At 43.2% G+C, this 16,679-nt stretch overlaps 1 protein-coding gene across 1 annotated transcript in view; it reads left to right on the top strand.

Moving 5' to 3' along the window:
- The window catches only part of LOC136863863 (uncharacterized), a 249,690-nt gene that overhangs the window by 135,251 nt on the left and 97,760 nt on the right, over positions 1-16,679 (top strand). Inside the window, exon 2 of the mRNA XM_067140222.2 lies at positions 12,021-12,069. Within this exon, the coding sequence (XP_066996323.2) occupies positions 12,037-12,069 (33 nt within the window). The 5' untranslated portion in view covers positions 12,021-12,036. The remainder of the gene's footprint in view (positions 1-12,020; positions 12,070-16,679) is intronic.

Raw genomic sequence — 16,679 nt, 5'->3', positions numbered from 1 at the left:
ACGAGATTAGCAGTTACGAATACATTCAAGCATAAGGGTATTCATCGGTGAACATAAAAGGTAGGGGCACTGGATCCATAATAGATTATATCATAGCCTACTTTGAATTCAGGAAATCTGTTAGGAATGCGGGGATATTCCGGGGATGTTTAGATTATACAGGCTAGGATCTGAGCTGTAGTGAACGAATTATCTGTTAGCCTAGGATAGAGAAAGTGAAATCTGTCTGCAGACGAATAAAGGTAGAAAATGTTCAAAACAAGGAAAGTAGACTGAAATACATGGGTATGATTAGTGAAAAGTTCCAAACAATAGACAGTAAGTAAGTACAGAATAAAGAAAGAGAATGGGTGGCACTCAGGGATGCTGTAGTGGAAACAACAAAGAATGCCTACGGCCAGCTGTGTGTAAAGATGGGGAAAAGCTGACTTCTTGGTGGAATGATGAAGTTAGAGCAGCTTGTAACCATAAAGTGAAGGCGTATCACAAATGGCTCCAAACAAGGACTGATGCAGACAGGGAATTGTTCGTAGTTGAAAAAAAGCGAAACAAACAATTTTTGAATCCAAGAAGAAGTCGTGGGAAGATTTCGGTAATAATCTGGAGGGGCTTGGTCTACCGGCAGGGTAACTTTTTGGACAGTAATAAAGAATCTTGGAAAGGCAGGAAGAAAGGAAATTAATAGTGTTTTTGGTAAATCTGGTGAACTCATTACAGAACCCAGGGAATGACTGGACAGGTGGATGAATATTTTAAAAATCTTCTCGACGTAAAAGGAGATCATTCAGGTGACGTCGCGAACAACCGAATTCATGGGAAGGAGGACAATGGTGTTAGTGTAAATCATGGTAAATAAACTCATTGTTATAAGGCAGCAGGGACAGATTAAATTAGACCTGAAATGGAGAAATATTGTGGGAAGGCAGGGATGAAACTGTTTCATAGAAATTAGCGTGGAAATTGAATACGGTGTCTTCTGATTGGACGAATGCAGTAATTGCACCAAGCTGTAAGAAAGGGGACAGGAAGGATTGCAAGAATTCATTTTGGAATGAAGAGCGCGATCAGTAGTTCGGAGTAAGTTGGATGAAAACCAGTGTGATTTTAGGCCGCAGATTTCTGTCATAATCAGTATGCGCCAGCTAAATGAAAAATGCTACGAAAGAAAAACACGGTTATTGTTTATGTTTCGTAGATCTAGTAATGAAATGGCGGACGGCTTTTAGTTTCGGGAGTTTCCGAGGACATGTTCGACTCGCCAGGTGCAGGTGTTTTGATTTGACACCCATAGGCGACCTGCGCATAGTGATGAGGGTGAAATGATGAAGACGATGACATACACTCAGTCCCCGTGTCAGCGGAATTAACCAGTGATGGCTAAAATTCCCGACCCTGCCGGCAATCGATCCCGGGAGCCTTGTGACCAAAGGCCAGCACGCTAACCATTCAGCCATGGAGCCAGACCGTAGATATAGAGAAGGCATATGACAAATTACCGAGGGAAAATATGTTTGCAGTACTGGGGATCTATGAAATTAAGTGTAGATTATTAAAAGGAATCAAGGGCATTCATGTTGCCGATTGAGCTGCGGTGAGAATTGATGGTAGAATGGGTTCTTGGTTCTAGGAAATTACAGGAGTAAGACAAGGCTGTAATGTTTCACCTTTGTTGTTCATAGATTACTCTATATGGGTCATATACGGGAATGTATAAAGTGCCAGGGAGGGATTCAGTTAGGTGGAAATGAAGTAAGCAGTTTGGCCTATGCTGACGACTCAGTCTAAATGGCAGATTGAGCTGAAAGTCTGCATTCTAATATCTTGGAAAGTGAAAATTTGTACAGTGAATGTGATTTGAAAATAAGCTCTTCGAATTCTAAAGTAATGTCAGTAGGGAAGAAACCTAAGAGAAGTGAATGTTAGGTTGAAAAAAAACAAACACTGGCACAGAGAGATCATTTCAAGTGTTTAGGATGTGCCAGTATGGTAAGTGAAAGTGAATCAAGGTGCAGCAGTGGTAATGCTGTGAGCTCGCATCCGGGAGATAGTGGGTTCGAGCCCCACTGTCGGTAGCCCTGAAGATGGTTTTCCATGGTTTCGCATTTTCTCACCAGGAAAATGCTCGGGCTGTACCTTAATTTAGGCCACGGCCGCTTCCTTCCAACTCCTAGCCCTTTCCCAACTCATCGTCGTCATAAGGCCTATCTGTGTCGGTGCGACGTAAAGTTTTCAGACCAAGTTTGATGTAGGGCAGTGAAAGCTGCGTAAGCTCAGGGTATCTTCTTCATAAACTAGAAGTGACAGGCATGAAAGTAGCGAGAATTGTTGCTGGTACAAACAGATAGGAACAATGTCAGAAGTGTACTCGGAATGAGGAGATAAAGGCTAAGTTATGAATGAACTCGATTGATGAAGCTGTACGCATAAACCGGCTTCGGTGGTGGGATCATGTAAGGCGACTGGAGGAGGATAGGTTACCTATGAGAGTAATGAACTCGTCATGGAGGGTAAGTAGGTGGAGACCATGACGACGAATTTTTATTCACAATTGACTTTACGTCGCACCGACCGAGAGAGGTCTTAGGCCTATGGCTACAATGAGATAGGAAAGGGCTAGGAGTGGGAAGGAAGCGGCCGTGACGTTAATTAAGGTACAACACCAGAATTTGCTTGGTTTGAAAATGGGATACCACCGGAAAACCATCTTCAGGGCTGCCGACAGTGGGGTTCGAACCCACTCACCGTGCGTAATTTCAGGAATCTAGCCGGCCAAAAATTGTATCTCTGAAACTAATGGACCGATTTACATAAAACTTAGTATGTAACTGCTATTATTGGAGATAATTAAGTGTGTGGTCAATCAAGTACAAAGAACAAATTACTACGCCAGGAATAGAATTAGTAATCTTTGTAATTTTAATATTTTTTCTTTATAGCTTTAAGAAATTAAATAGATGTTAATAGTGGGACATGCTGTTTAGAATCTTTAAAAACAGATACAGGAATACATGTACTTGCCAAACAATTTATTCATTAGGTGCAGTAACATCAGAATCGCTATCGTCACTTTCATTATCTCCTTCGGCAGAACCAGATACAGGAGGCTCAGACAGTAAGTTGAGCACTTCTCGTGAAAGCGGAATCAACTTCCTCCTCCTTCATTTCCCTAAGCTGGTAATATAAGGGTCCGATGGTATAAGCAGCCTATGGAAAAGGTCAGTATTTGTGTCTTTCTGGAAGGTTTCCTATTATCGTTATTCCTGGTCTCCTGGGCTTCCTCGGAGAGTTGTCCAATAGGTATAATACAGTGCCATGACCCAAGAGTTTGTGCAGAGTTACAGGCATGTAGTACGATTTGTATTTTTGTAAGTACAATTGTATAGTTTCCATTGCGTACATGCCGAATGTCACTTTATCAATGGCACACCCACACGAAAGAGTTTCTACGATGGCACGTAGATGGTTTATTAAATTTATATCTACTCCAGAAATATCCGCAGAAGTGGAAGCCTCTCTGAAGAATCTTCTAGCGGTTTCCATCATTGGTATTGCCAGCACTTTCCTTTGGATAGCAACCAATAGACGCGTTTCCTCCCTGAACTTCTGTAGTGAAGTCATCTACAGTATTTATTTATTGCGTGTGTATTTTAGGCTTTAAATCAGTGCGTAAATGTATTGTGTTGAATGAGAGTTATGCGATAAGCCTACGTGTGTGATTTATTTCTTTAACATTAATACTACCGGGCGAGTTGGCCGTGCGCGTAGAGGCGCGCGGCTGTGAGCTTGCATCCGGGAGATAGTAGGTTCGAATCCCACTATCGGCAGCCCTGAAAATGGTTTTCCGTGGTTTCCCATTTTCACACCAGGCAAATGCTGGGGCTGTACCTTAATTAAGGCCACGGCCGCTTCCTTCCAACTCCTAGGCCTTTCCTATCCCATCGTCGCCATAAGACCTATCTGTGTCGGTGCGACGTAAAGCCCCTAGCAAAAAAAACATTAATACTGTGATTTTTGTAGTCATCTGGAGTATTTATTTACTGCGTCTGTTTTCTAGCTTTTATTGTCTGGATAAATTTATTAAATGCAATTAAATACATCACCCGCCCCTCAAGTCCATAACATTATTTGTCTATTTTTTCTCGCAATTTGCCTTATACAGTATTTCAATGCTGAGGTTTCTTATGTGCCGTAGTTTACCTCTGATTCTGTACAAACCAAAAGTAGCCCCTGTAAACCCTAAGTCCCCTTCAGTTCATAAAAGTAATTTGTAGCTTAGTTTCTTCAGCCTTTTGTCTTGAACTTACATACTGAATTTCACAAATTTATGTGCCTCCTTTTTTCCGTGATTGCGTTGAGCGGAGCCGTTCGATATGGCAACCCTGTTGTCATAAGAGCAATACTGTTTTCATAACATGGAATGAGCTGTAGTAGGCTAATGGCAGGCTCATCCTGACATTGTTGTGATGCACGTCCTTCTGCAAGGCTCATTCTCTGCTCGAACCAACTTTTATTGTACTTCAGCAATTTGTCCATTTTTCTACTATATTTTGTCCAGCGTGATCGAATTTTAACGCACAAAATACTGACAGATTTCCTTATTGACTTGGATATATTCTCGGAACAATCCTCAAAGCCTAAATGTTCAATTACAACATTCGCAATATCATCGTTCCGCTTATATTCCCTGCTGTTCCTCAACAGCTCGAAAACCGACCTCCGGGTTACAGAGTACGTGGCTTCTGAAAATAATTAATTACTCTCATGGTCGCACCTGGTCGCAGCAAAAAGTCACAGTTTTCTATTCATTAAAGTATAGCTAACTCATCCAAAGACTTACATTGCGGAAATCAAAGGCAATACATTTTGAAAGTCAGCTCAAATTTGTATAGGTGGCGCTTGGACACCGTGTACCTGAATTTTAAGTGCATATTTCGGACAACAATATTGTAATTATCAGAAAATGCTACATACTATATAAAAATACATACCTTCATCTAATGTAATCACATTGCAAGCTAAAGAAATATTAAGTTCTGACGTCTTTACTGAGCCCTCACATAATAATAACTGCGCTCTCGCCTCGCCAGAATATGATGCCCTAACGGAGGAGAGCCACTTTAGGCCTTCGGTGAGATTAGATAATCAGACAGCGCGACTTTTCAATACTTAATTACTCTACCCAAGAGTCTTATAAACACGACTCACAGAAAATGCGCACCAAAGAGAAGGGTTGAAAATATTATTTTTGGCCGGCTGGATGCTAGAAATTACCCATTGTGCCACTGTCTCCCGAATTCAAGCTCACAGCTGCGCGCCTTTAACCGCACGGCCAACTCGGCCGGTGGCGACGATGGTTAGACTCAGTTTATAATGTTTTAAAAATATGAGGTATGGAACTAAACCAGGCCACAGAACTATTAACAGATATAGGATTATGGAGACGTTTTGTAATTTCACCGATGTTTGCAGACTGAACGCTGGAAGGCATAAGAGTGTATAATGAAGATGTACGAGTATGCATGTATGTATGTATGTATGTATGTATGTGTGTATGTATGTATGTATGTATGTATGTATGTATTTTGTCATACTCCCCAAATGCGCTTTCTGCAATCCCCAAACAACCCACCTCACACACGGCTGTTCGTCAATACGAACCTTGAACTGACGCACAATACAAAACAAACTGAGAAATGTTAGCAATACTCTTGTCACTTTGAATAAACTTAACAATTAGTGGGATGTTTGGGCCCTCGCTTGAAGTGACAGTGTTGGAAGTCCGTAGATAGGTTTGATACAGGCAGCATCAGGTGATCATCAGTGATGCGGGAACATAATTTTGGTTTTTATCACCTTCATTCTTGAAAGTGTTTGTTCACGAATGTACAGCACACTGCCTGACAAAATAATTGAAGCACCCAGACCGGAAGGAGCAAACGAAATGAAGCTTCATTTTCTGAGGGGGTATGCGATGTTATTTCAGTGATTACAATATCGTGTCAAATTTACATAGAATTTGGCAGTACCAGCCCACTTATCAGTATGGCTTTGCAGCCCGTCTGGCCTGGATGCATGCACTGATTCGGTTGGGAAGGGTGTCATAAAGCCATGGTATCCTCTCCTGAGGCAAGCTGGCCTACAACTGTTGTAACTGGTCCTTGATATCCTGGATACTTGCACTGAGACGGAGTTGACGTCCGAGATGATTCCACATATGTTTTATCGGGGACATGTCTGGGGATCTTGCTGGCCAGGGGAGTACCTCAACATCACGCAGACAGTTCATGGAGACACGTGCCGTGTGTAGACGAGCATTGTCCTGTTGAAAAATGGCACCACGATACTGTCGCATGGGAGGTAACACATGAGGACTTTGGATGTTCGTGACATACCGTTGTGCCGTCAGTTTTCCCTCAAACACTACCAGCGGTGACCTGACGTCATACCCGATGGCCATGGCGCCAGGAGTAACACCGCTGTGCCTCTCCAAGTCATTGGAAGGAAGGGGCCTCTCCCCAGGTCACCGCCATATTCACAGACGATGGTCATCGGGGGTAGTGCAGAATCGTGATTCATCGCTGAACACAGCAGTCCATGCCTTCTGGTCACGGCACCGCTACAAACTTAGCCGTTTGTGTTTTGGTGTTAACGACATCCAACGCATGGAACGGTAATTCCCTAGTCCGGCTGCTGCCAGTCTCTGACCAATGGTGCGGAATGAGATAGAATATTGCAGGGAGTCCGTTACTTGTTCTCGGATGGCAGGCGCAGATGTGAAGGTGTTACGATGTGCTTCGTGCACAATACGGCAATCCTCCCTTGTGGTGGTCAGACGTTGGTCGACCGCTAACATCGGCCCACTTTCACATCCAAATGCCCCACAAATCTGGATATTCCGCGATTCGACCAATTAGCCAACTGGAGACCCATAATGACGCCTCTTTCAAACCCTGTTGGGTGCTGAATACGCTGCCTCACACAAGTAAGTGGCATCTCTGTGTCCTTCACAGTGATCACTCAGCATCTCAACATCTAATGCTGTTCACGCCCCTTATGTACCCTAAAAGGCGTGGCAACAACACTAAACATGAATAACACTAACGCACTCTGGTGTCCGTTGTACCTGTCACAGAGATTTGAAACTGTAACCATTTACATACCCACCGATGGTGTGTGCGTGTACGAAGTTACATTGACGTCCGAACATTTCCTCTGGGTGCTTCCATTTTTTGTCAGGTAGTGTAGATACTTGCTAACACAAGTATTTTTTCACACATTTTAAGAAAGCCATACACTTTTGATTATTAAGCATCGTGTGAAATTTTATAAGATTTTCCTCCGCGAACTTTTCTCTTAATTGGGAACAACACTGAAGTTCATTTAATTCCAACACAGGTGCATCACTGAAGTCAACTGCAAATGAATTTTTGAGCAGACAGATTTTCTCCGTATTCACAGAAAATTCTTTAAATCTGTTCTCAAACACATTGCTCAATAAGTCAGTTAACTTTATAATACGATCATACCACACTAGAATGTTGAGCACGCTTCTTGTTGCTCAGTACAGCATGAAAATTGTGTGTGAACACGCACATCTGTAATTGCAGTCCGGCTCCATGGCTAAATGGTTAGCGTGCCGGCCTTTAGCCACAGGATTCCCGGCAGGGTCGGGAATTTTAACCATAATTGGTTAGTTCCGCTGGCACGGGGGCTAGGTGTATGTGTCGTCTTCATCATCATTTCATCCTCATCACGATGCGCAGGTCGCCTATGGGAGCAAATCGAAAGACCTGAATCTGGCAAGCCGAACTTGCCTTGGGACACTCCCGTTACTAAAAGCCATACGCCATTTCATATTTTCTAATTGCAGTCTAAATAATTTCAATTTGTTTTAGAACGCTAACACATAACTACACACTTCATATAAAACACTTGCCTTTCCCACGGACGAGATTTCGAAACTCGTGTTGATTTCTGTGCGTGGATACTGACGCAAGTAGCAAATGATCCAGCGTTTGTATCTCACATTTTATTTTCGGACGAGGCACGATTTCATAATAATGGCTCTGTGAATCGTCATAATATGCACTACTGGTGTGTTGAAAATCCCCACTGGGTAAGGCAGGCAGCATTTCAGGCACAATGGGGGAGCAAATATTTGGTGTGCTATACTGCGTGATCACCTAATTGGACCATATTTCTTTGAGGATCATTTGACAGGAGCCCGTTACCTACAGTTTCTTCAAGATCAACTACCATTGCTGCTAGAGCATGTGCCCCTGGGTGTGCGTGTAACCATGTGGTATCAACACGACGGAGCTCCCCCTCACATGTCAGCAGATGTTCGCAACTACCTGAATGTTACACATACCGGTCTGTGGATAGGAAGGGAAGGATATGTCACCTGGCCTGCTAGATCGCCCGATTTGATGCCACTGGACTTCTTCCTATGGGACTATTTGAAGGATGTAGTGTACTCTCAGCAGTCGGAACATCCTTAAAGCCTTCGAAACCTTATTACGGAGGCCTGTGAATACGTAACACCTACAGTGTTGCAAGGAGCCCGAATGGCAGTTCAACGGCATGCTGAAACGTGCATTACTGCAGAAGGCCATCTATTCCAAAGCTTACTGCGCTAACAGGCTGTTGCTCAGTCAAGCGGATTCAAACCCCTAACCATTCTATCCTCGTCCAGCCCTGCTTATGTAACATCCAAATAAGCAGCCCTAATGGCCTAGAGCAGTGCCGAAGTAAATAAATAAATAAATAAATAAATAAATAAATAAATAAATAAATAAATAAATAAATAAATAAATAAATAAATAAATAAATAAAATAAATACTTTCTTTTTCTTAATCTGTTTACCCTCCAGGGTTGGTTTTCCCTCGGACTCAGCGAGGGATCCCACCTCTACCTTCTCAAGGGCAGTGTCCTGGAGCGTCAGACATCGGGTCGTGAGGATACAACTGGGGAGGAGGACCAGTAACTCGCCCAGGCGGCCTCACATGCTATGCTGAACAGGGGCCTTGTGGGGGATGGGAAGATCGGAAGGGATAGAAGAGGAAGAGGGAAGGAAGCGGAGAAGTGGGAAACCACGGGAAACCACTTCGAGGATGGCTGAGGTGCGAATCGAACCCACTATCTCCCGGATGCAAGCTCACAGCTGCGCGCCCCTAACCGCACGGCCAACTCGCCTGGTCCTATGTAGGCCGAGTGGAATTCGAACCATCCCTCAGACCTCCCGGGGCTGAGTGGACCCTGTTCCAGCCCTCGTACCACTTTTCAGAATTCGTGGCAGAGCCGGGAATCGAACCCGGGCCTCCGGGGGTGGCAGCTAATCACGCTAACCACTACACCACAGAGGCGAACATTTAATTAATTAATTAAATAGCCCACAACGTGCGGGCATTCGGATACATTGGCTCTGACGTTCAATGGGATGCGGAAGAGCATAAAACGTCAGGCGCGGCTGACTCACCCGGTATATGTCTACCCCTTATTCCTGTTTCCCTGTACGGGGTCGAGGATGAGTTGAGATGAAATTATATTGAGTTATAATCATTATAACATATCAAAGCTAATATGGTAAAGACAGTGCTCATGGTTCTATTCTTATTGTGATTATTATTAAGATCTAACAGTCGTATCAGCACACAAATGTTCACTTCATAACTAGTTTTACAACACTAAGGCCCATCATCAGTGAATCAAAGCTTATTTAAAACATCTTGATCCACATAGAAGTGTCATCAATGTAAAATAGAGCCCAGGTAAAGTAACCCGAAAAAATGAAGAAGAAACAAATGACATATTTATTGAAACTGATACCAGCGCGCCGTAGTTTTCCTGATCTCGAAAAATCTTCATATCTGATTGGTCAGTCTTCCCGGGTTCATTCTGTAGATATGTCCGAAGAAATTTGCTCTTCTCTTCCAGATGGTATCTCAGATATTTTCCATCTTGAGATATAATTCTTGGTTTCCTTTCTTTCTGTATGATCCATCCTCTGTTCTTTGAGGTACCAGTATCTTTCTCAGAATCTTTCTCTCCATTAGTTCCAATTTCTTGACCAATCCTATTTTTACGTCTACTATTATATTATTTGTACTACTGTACGTCACTGCCGATTCCAAAAGATGTAAATAATAATAAGTAATAACGCATTTTCTAATACCTGGAAGAAACGTCGGTCTCTCCTGTATCTCGGCAAATGCCCCGCAGGACAATGTTATGTAAGTTATTTGTTACGCGAATGTTGCATATGATCTACACTAAACTGGAAACTCCCCCGTTGAGTTATCGAAAGCCAAGTGAGCTTCTTGTTAATGATCAATGCTGAACTGCGAATCTGCAGTTAGAAAGACTGGTAGAATTTCAAGTGCAGTGAGTAGTAAACCTGAAATCTAAGCTTATCACCTACTTTGATCATACTTTTGAGGACCATCTAACAGAATCAAACTATCATCAGTTTCTTCAAAGTAACCTTCCACATTTACTAGTGATATATGCCATTAGAGCGGTTGACGATGTGTTTTCAAGAATGCATAGCTCCTGCGTATATCTCGGGAATCGAAGCCAGTTCTGTATGATACGCAGACTGCAAATTGTTAGATAATGGAAGTCCCGACTCTTTGGTGAATAACATCTTGACTTCCTGGGATGGGAGCTTTTGACGCATGTTTTAGTGATGGCGGTGATTATAGTTTTAACGGGCAGTAGGCCTACAACCAGGGAATTAACAATGCACAGAAACCGTAAAATTTTACTCACTCTCATTGAGCGTCAACGTATGCTCACATTGTATAAACGATGGCCACTACATTCCATTACATGTTTTGTTTAAGCAAACTGGTGTTCGTGTAACCTTATTCCACTACCCGACTTCCATTTTCATACTTTGACAAAACGATCAATGGTTTCTTACTAAGCTGTATAAACAAAATTCATTGGGGCGGGCGGAGTGGCTCAGAGGGTTGAGGTGCTGGCCTTCTGAGCCCAACTGGGCAGGTTCGATCCTGGTTCAGTCCAGTGAGGGTCACAAGTACGTCAGCCTTGTGTCGGTAGATTTACTGACAAGTAAAATATCTCCTGCGGGACTAAATTCTAGCACTTCGGCGTCTCCAAAAACCGTAATAATGTACATAGTAGGACGTAAAGTAATTATTATTATTATTATTATTATTATTATTATTATTATCATCATCTTCATCATCATCATCGAAGCCTCCGTGGCTTAGGCGGCAGCGCGCCGGCCTCTCACCGCTTGATACCGTAGTTCAAATCCCGGTCACTCCATGTGAAATTCGTGCTGGACAAAGCGGAGGCAGGATAGGTTTTTCTCTGGGTACTCCGCTTTTCCCTGTCATCTTTCATTCCAGCAACACTCTCCATTACCATTTCATTTCATCTGTCAGTCAATTATCATTACCCCAGAGGAATGCGACAGGCTTCGGCAGCCGGCACATGTCCTATCCTCGCCGCTTGATGAGGCTTCATTCATTCCATTCCTGACCCGGTCAGATGACTGGAAACAGCTTTGGATTTTCATTTCATTATTATTATTATTATTATTATTATTATTATTATTATTATTATTATTATTATTATTATTATTATTATTATTATTATTATTATTATTTGGAAAGAGAACTAATGTGGGATACCACTTCTCTCGGAATAAGCGGAGGTATAACTGCCTGTTAATGGACTTCGCTCTCAGTAATCCTGATTACCTCCAACGAAGTGCTGACTCGTTCCTACTCAGCTACTTCATGGTATGGAGGTCAGACTTCAGATTCCTACGTGATCATATTATGGGTTCAATTTCTATTGTACGCACGTTTCATATGCACCTATGATCGTTTTAGGAATGCATTCATATTTCCAACAAAACTAAAGCTTAGATCGATTGATTTTGTACCAGAGGATTTATATGTTGCTTATGTGGGTGTACAATTACGCTATATTGTTGTCTAGGTCTTCGTTACCTATTCGTCTAATTGCACTTTTCTTCCTACAGGTTATATACGAGTACCATGGCTTCGTGGTGCAAGGTGTGCTTACCCACGGTAAGTAAATTTAATTATTTCTTGGTATATCCGTGTTGTAGCGAAGGAATTCTGGAGTAATGCTATAAATATTTTCAGACAATAAACATTGATTGTTTAGAACTCACCTGACAGGTGTGAATGGAACGCATTTCCTGTAGTGCTATAATGATACAGTGATGACTTACGAAAAGTTGAATATTTTACACTGTTTTTAATCGAAAAATAGCACGGTTAAGTGGTGATCATCGAGGTCATATTCATAGGCACTTAGACAAATGTTTCGACATTTTTGTCAACCAGCCTAGAAATAATTTTATACAGGGTGGTCGGGAACAACGTGAACTGTGTATATGAACGTTAGAGGGTTGTCATGCTGATCAGCTACTTCCTTCAATTAAATTCACTGTGGAGATGGAGTCGGACGGATGCCTTCCTTTCTCGGATGTTCTAGTAAGAAAGAAACCGGACGTACCGTCTATCGTAAGCCTACCCACACAAATCGTTATCTTCTTGCAGATTCTCACCACCATCCAGCACAAAAACAAGGCATTCTCACGAAACTCACCAAGAAGGCGAGACGAATTTGTGAGCCATCAAATATCCAGGTGGAGATGGACACACTTAAAGTCACGTTCAAGGGTAATGGTTACAGCGATTTGTAGATTCATAGAGCCCTGCATCCCAGAGAAACGACCAAGCAAAGCTCACAGAAGGAAGAAATGAAGGAAACTGCCTACCTGCCTTACATTCACAACACCACAGATCGAATTGCGAAGGTCCACCGCAAACACAATATAAAAACAGTGTTTGGCACCGTCACTAAAATTGCTCACAGTCTGGGTACAACCAAGGACAGATTGTCCCCACTTTTACATCCTGGGGTACACGAAATTCCCTGTACTTGTGGTAAGGTATACATCGGCCAAACGTGCCGGTCCATTGATACTCGTATCAAGGAACATGAACGAAAAGTTCGTCTCAACCAGGTAGACAAATCAGCAATAGCTGAGCACGCTCTATCATCGGGTCATGACGTCCTGTACCAAGATGCTCGAGCTCTTACCCACACTAAACACTACAGGTCCAGATTTATACGACAAGCTGTGGAAACAAATAGAAATCCTAACAATTTCAACAGGGACACCGGCTATCCATTAAGTAATACGTGGTTGCCAGCCATTAAGGATTTATGTAGGTAGTTCCTTTCCCTGTCCCTTCACTATTGTTATTTCGTTTCGGTGTTTTTTTTTAATACGTACGTTCCTCATCGCCAGATGTTTCATTCCAGGCTTATGTCAATGCCATACTTACATATGTGTGTACATCTGCTTTTTTACGTTACCGTCTCAGACTGATTCTGATGGTTCCGTCAGCTTCCGCTTCGAACTCTAGCGCTATACCACGTCCGGTGACGAATGAACATACCACTTCCACTTCTATTATGACGTCTAAATTCAAACCTCATAGTTTGAGGAGCCTTTCTCGAGATTTTCTTCTGAAGACGCAGAGCACACACAGTTCTATGCGAAACGTAAGCAATTTCACCTTATTTTCTTGAGACGGCATAAGCTCAAAAGCCTATACCATGTCTATAACTACGGGCCGTGAAAAATCAATGGCAACAATTTGAAAGAAATAATTCGATATCCTGCACCGTTGTCATTTTCTCAGCTGTTGAGCTACGCGAGGTGGTATTGCTACTCGTAAATCTGTACGTGGCCTAAGACCGGCATGAGGACACCACCCAAAAAATGAAACTTCGCCAGGTGAGGGGTGGCGCCAAAGCAAGTGCGCTGCGGTTTCACGGGCTGAAACCAACGGCGTGTTTTTGTTTCATGGCTCTCAAGCCATTCTTAACCCTTAGTCCTCATTTCTTTTTCCGAACACTCTTGCCCCTCCTGCTCCATTTAACAATCTGCTTGCAGAGGGATGTGGGCAGCATATTTATAAAATTCAAATAAAGCAAACACAAAATAAATATAATACAATTTTAATGCAATATTCATGTTCAATTGTTGGCATTTTTAAGCCTGAAATTATCTCAGACAGTCACTTCTTATCTGTAATTGTGCATCATGTGGAACATCTCAAAGACATCGCCAGGATGAAATCCAGGTTTTTTCTACAAGTATTGCAGAGAAACACAGCCTCACGTTGAAATTCAGGCTTACTGTTCATTGCCATATTTAGGATTACGCCTAAAATGCTTTGAATTCAGGAAGTGTAATAATATCCATCCACTACCTTCAAATAGTCTCATGCCTGAGGGGTGTACCGGTTAGTCTCGCGCACAATTTTCGACAATAACTCGTCAATCATGAATCTTTGGAAAAGGTGAAGTTTACTCTTAGGTTAGTCGCTTGCGGTGAATGTGAATGGGTTTTTTTGAAGTCCAAGTTCGTGTCACATTACTCCCTCCATACGTTAGTAGAGGTACCAGCACTGCCATTTAGCATTATTTTCTCATTATAGGTTTCTTTATCACTCATCAAAACAATCTAGTTCCGCAATATCTTCCCCACCACTTAATTGGAAATCACTCTCCCTAACGCTGAAATCAACGTCACTTTCATCTAGAAGTCTGGCTATTTCCTTCCCATTCTGCTCAAAATATGCCATGTTGCTAATGTACCATTTCATTGCTCTGACTATTTTAAAAACGGAATGTTAAAATCGTCATTTTTACGTGAATAACGATAACGTTTCGTAAATCAAGCGGCAGAAAATACGATTTAGAATATAAAGACATGTGGAATCAAAGAGGCCGTAAATATGAGGTAAAATATACAGACAGACGGAATCCAAGTGGCCGTGACTAAGATGAATGCACTAATTTCAAATTGTTAAACCAACAGTAGGAACAATCGAACATTGCATTAGAGATGATCCAGAGATGATCGTCCCGTAGGAGTACGAAATAACAACTATCCCAGCCCAAAAACACAGGCAGAATAAGATAAGTTTCACGAATTATATTTAAAATTAGTTATATTTGTATTAATCAGTAGTAAACTGTTGATTGTATTGTTATAATGGATAGATCGATATATCTTCGAGAAGTGACTTATTTATGTAGTTTCAACGCGAGTCTATTGATAGTGATGTTTAAATGAAGGTTTTAGGTAGTCTTCTAAAACATATAAACACACCCATGTGTAGGGAAGGTTACATTCGCCAATGAAGTGTTATAGTGTTATGCCAACAGTTTTCAACTTATTTTCAAACAGTTATGCCATAAATAATGTGACCTATATACACTGACTGACAGAGCAAATGCAACACCAAGGAGGAGTGGTTCGAAAGGGATGAAAGTTGGGGAAAAACAGAGACGGCACGGACGAATAATTGATGTTTATTTCAAACCGATATGCAGGTTACACAATGCGCACGGCATCGACTCAGTAGGATGTAGGACCACCGCGAGCGGCGATGCACGCAGAAACACGTCGAGGTACAGAGTCAATAAGAGTGCGGATGGTGTCCTGAGGGATGGTTCTCCATTCTCTGTCAACCATTTGCCACAGTTGGTCGTCCGTACGAGGCTGGGGCAGAGTTTGCAAACGGCGTCCAATGAGATCCCACACGTGTTCGATTGGTGAGAGATCCGGAGAGTACGCTGGCCAAGGAAGCATCTGTACACCTCGTAGAGCCTGTTGGGAGATGCGAGCAGTGTGTGGGCGGGCATTATCCTGCTGAAACAGAGCATTGGGCAGCCCCTGAAGGTACGGGAGTGCCACCGGCCGCAGCACATGCTGCACGTAGCGGTGGGCATTTAACGTGCCTTGAATACGCACTAGAGGTGACGTGGAATCATACGCAATAGCGCCCCAAACCATGATGCCGCGTTGTCTAGCGGTAGGGCGCTCCACAATTACTGCCGGATTTGACCTTTCTCCACGCCGACGCCACACTCGTCTGCGGTGACTATCACTGACAGAACAGAAGCGTGACTCATCGGAGAACACGACGTTCCGCCATTCCCTCATCCAAGTCGCTCTAGCCCGGCACCATGCCAGGCGTGCACGTCTATGCTTTGGAGTCAATGGTAGTCTTCTGAGCGGACGCCGGGAGTGCAGGCCTCCTTCAACCAATCGACGGGAAATTGTTCTGGTCGATATTGCAACAGCCAGGGTGTCTTGCACATGCTGAAGAATGGCGGTTGACGTGGCGTGCGGGGCTGCCACCGCTTGGCGGCGGATGCGCCGATCCTCGCGTGCTGACGTCACTCGGGCTGCGCCTGGACCCCTCGCACGTGCCACATGTCCCTGCGCCAACCATCTTCGCCACAGGCGCTGCACCGTGGACACATCCCTATGGGTATCGGCTGCGATTTGACGAAGCGACCAACCTGCCCTTCTCAGCCCGATCACCATACCCCTCGTAAAGTCGTCTGTCTGCTGGAAATGCCTCCGTTGACGGCAGCCTGGCATTCTTAGCTATACACGTGTCCTGTGGCACACGACAACACGTTCTACAATGACTGTCGGCTGAGAAATCACGGTACGAAGTGGGCCATTCGCCAACGCCGTGTCCCATTTATCGTTCGCTACGTGCGCAGCACAGCGGCGCGTTTCACATCATGAGCATACCTCAGTGACGTCAGTCTACCCTGCAATTGGCATAAAGTT

This window comes from Anabrus simplex, chromosome 2 (genome assembly GCF_040414725.1).
Source record: "Anabrus simplex isolate iqAnaSimp1 chromosome 2, ASM4041472v1, whole genome shotgun sequence".
Classification (NCBI taxonomy): domain Eukaryota; kingdom Metazoa; phylum Arthropoda; class Insecta; order Orthoptera; family Tettigoniidae; genus Anabrus; species Anabrus simplex.
Note: the sequence above shows the minus strand (reverse complement) of the source record. Positions and strands in the feature narration are given on the sequence as shown.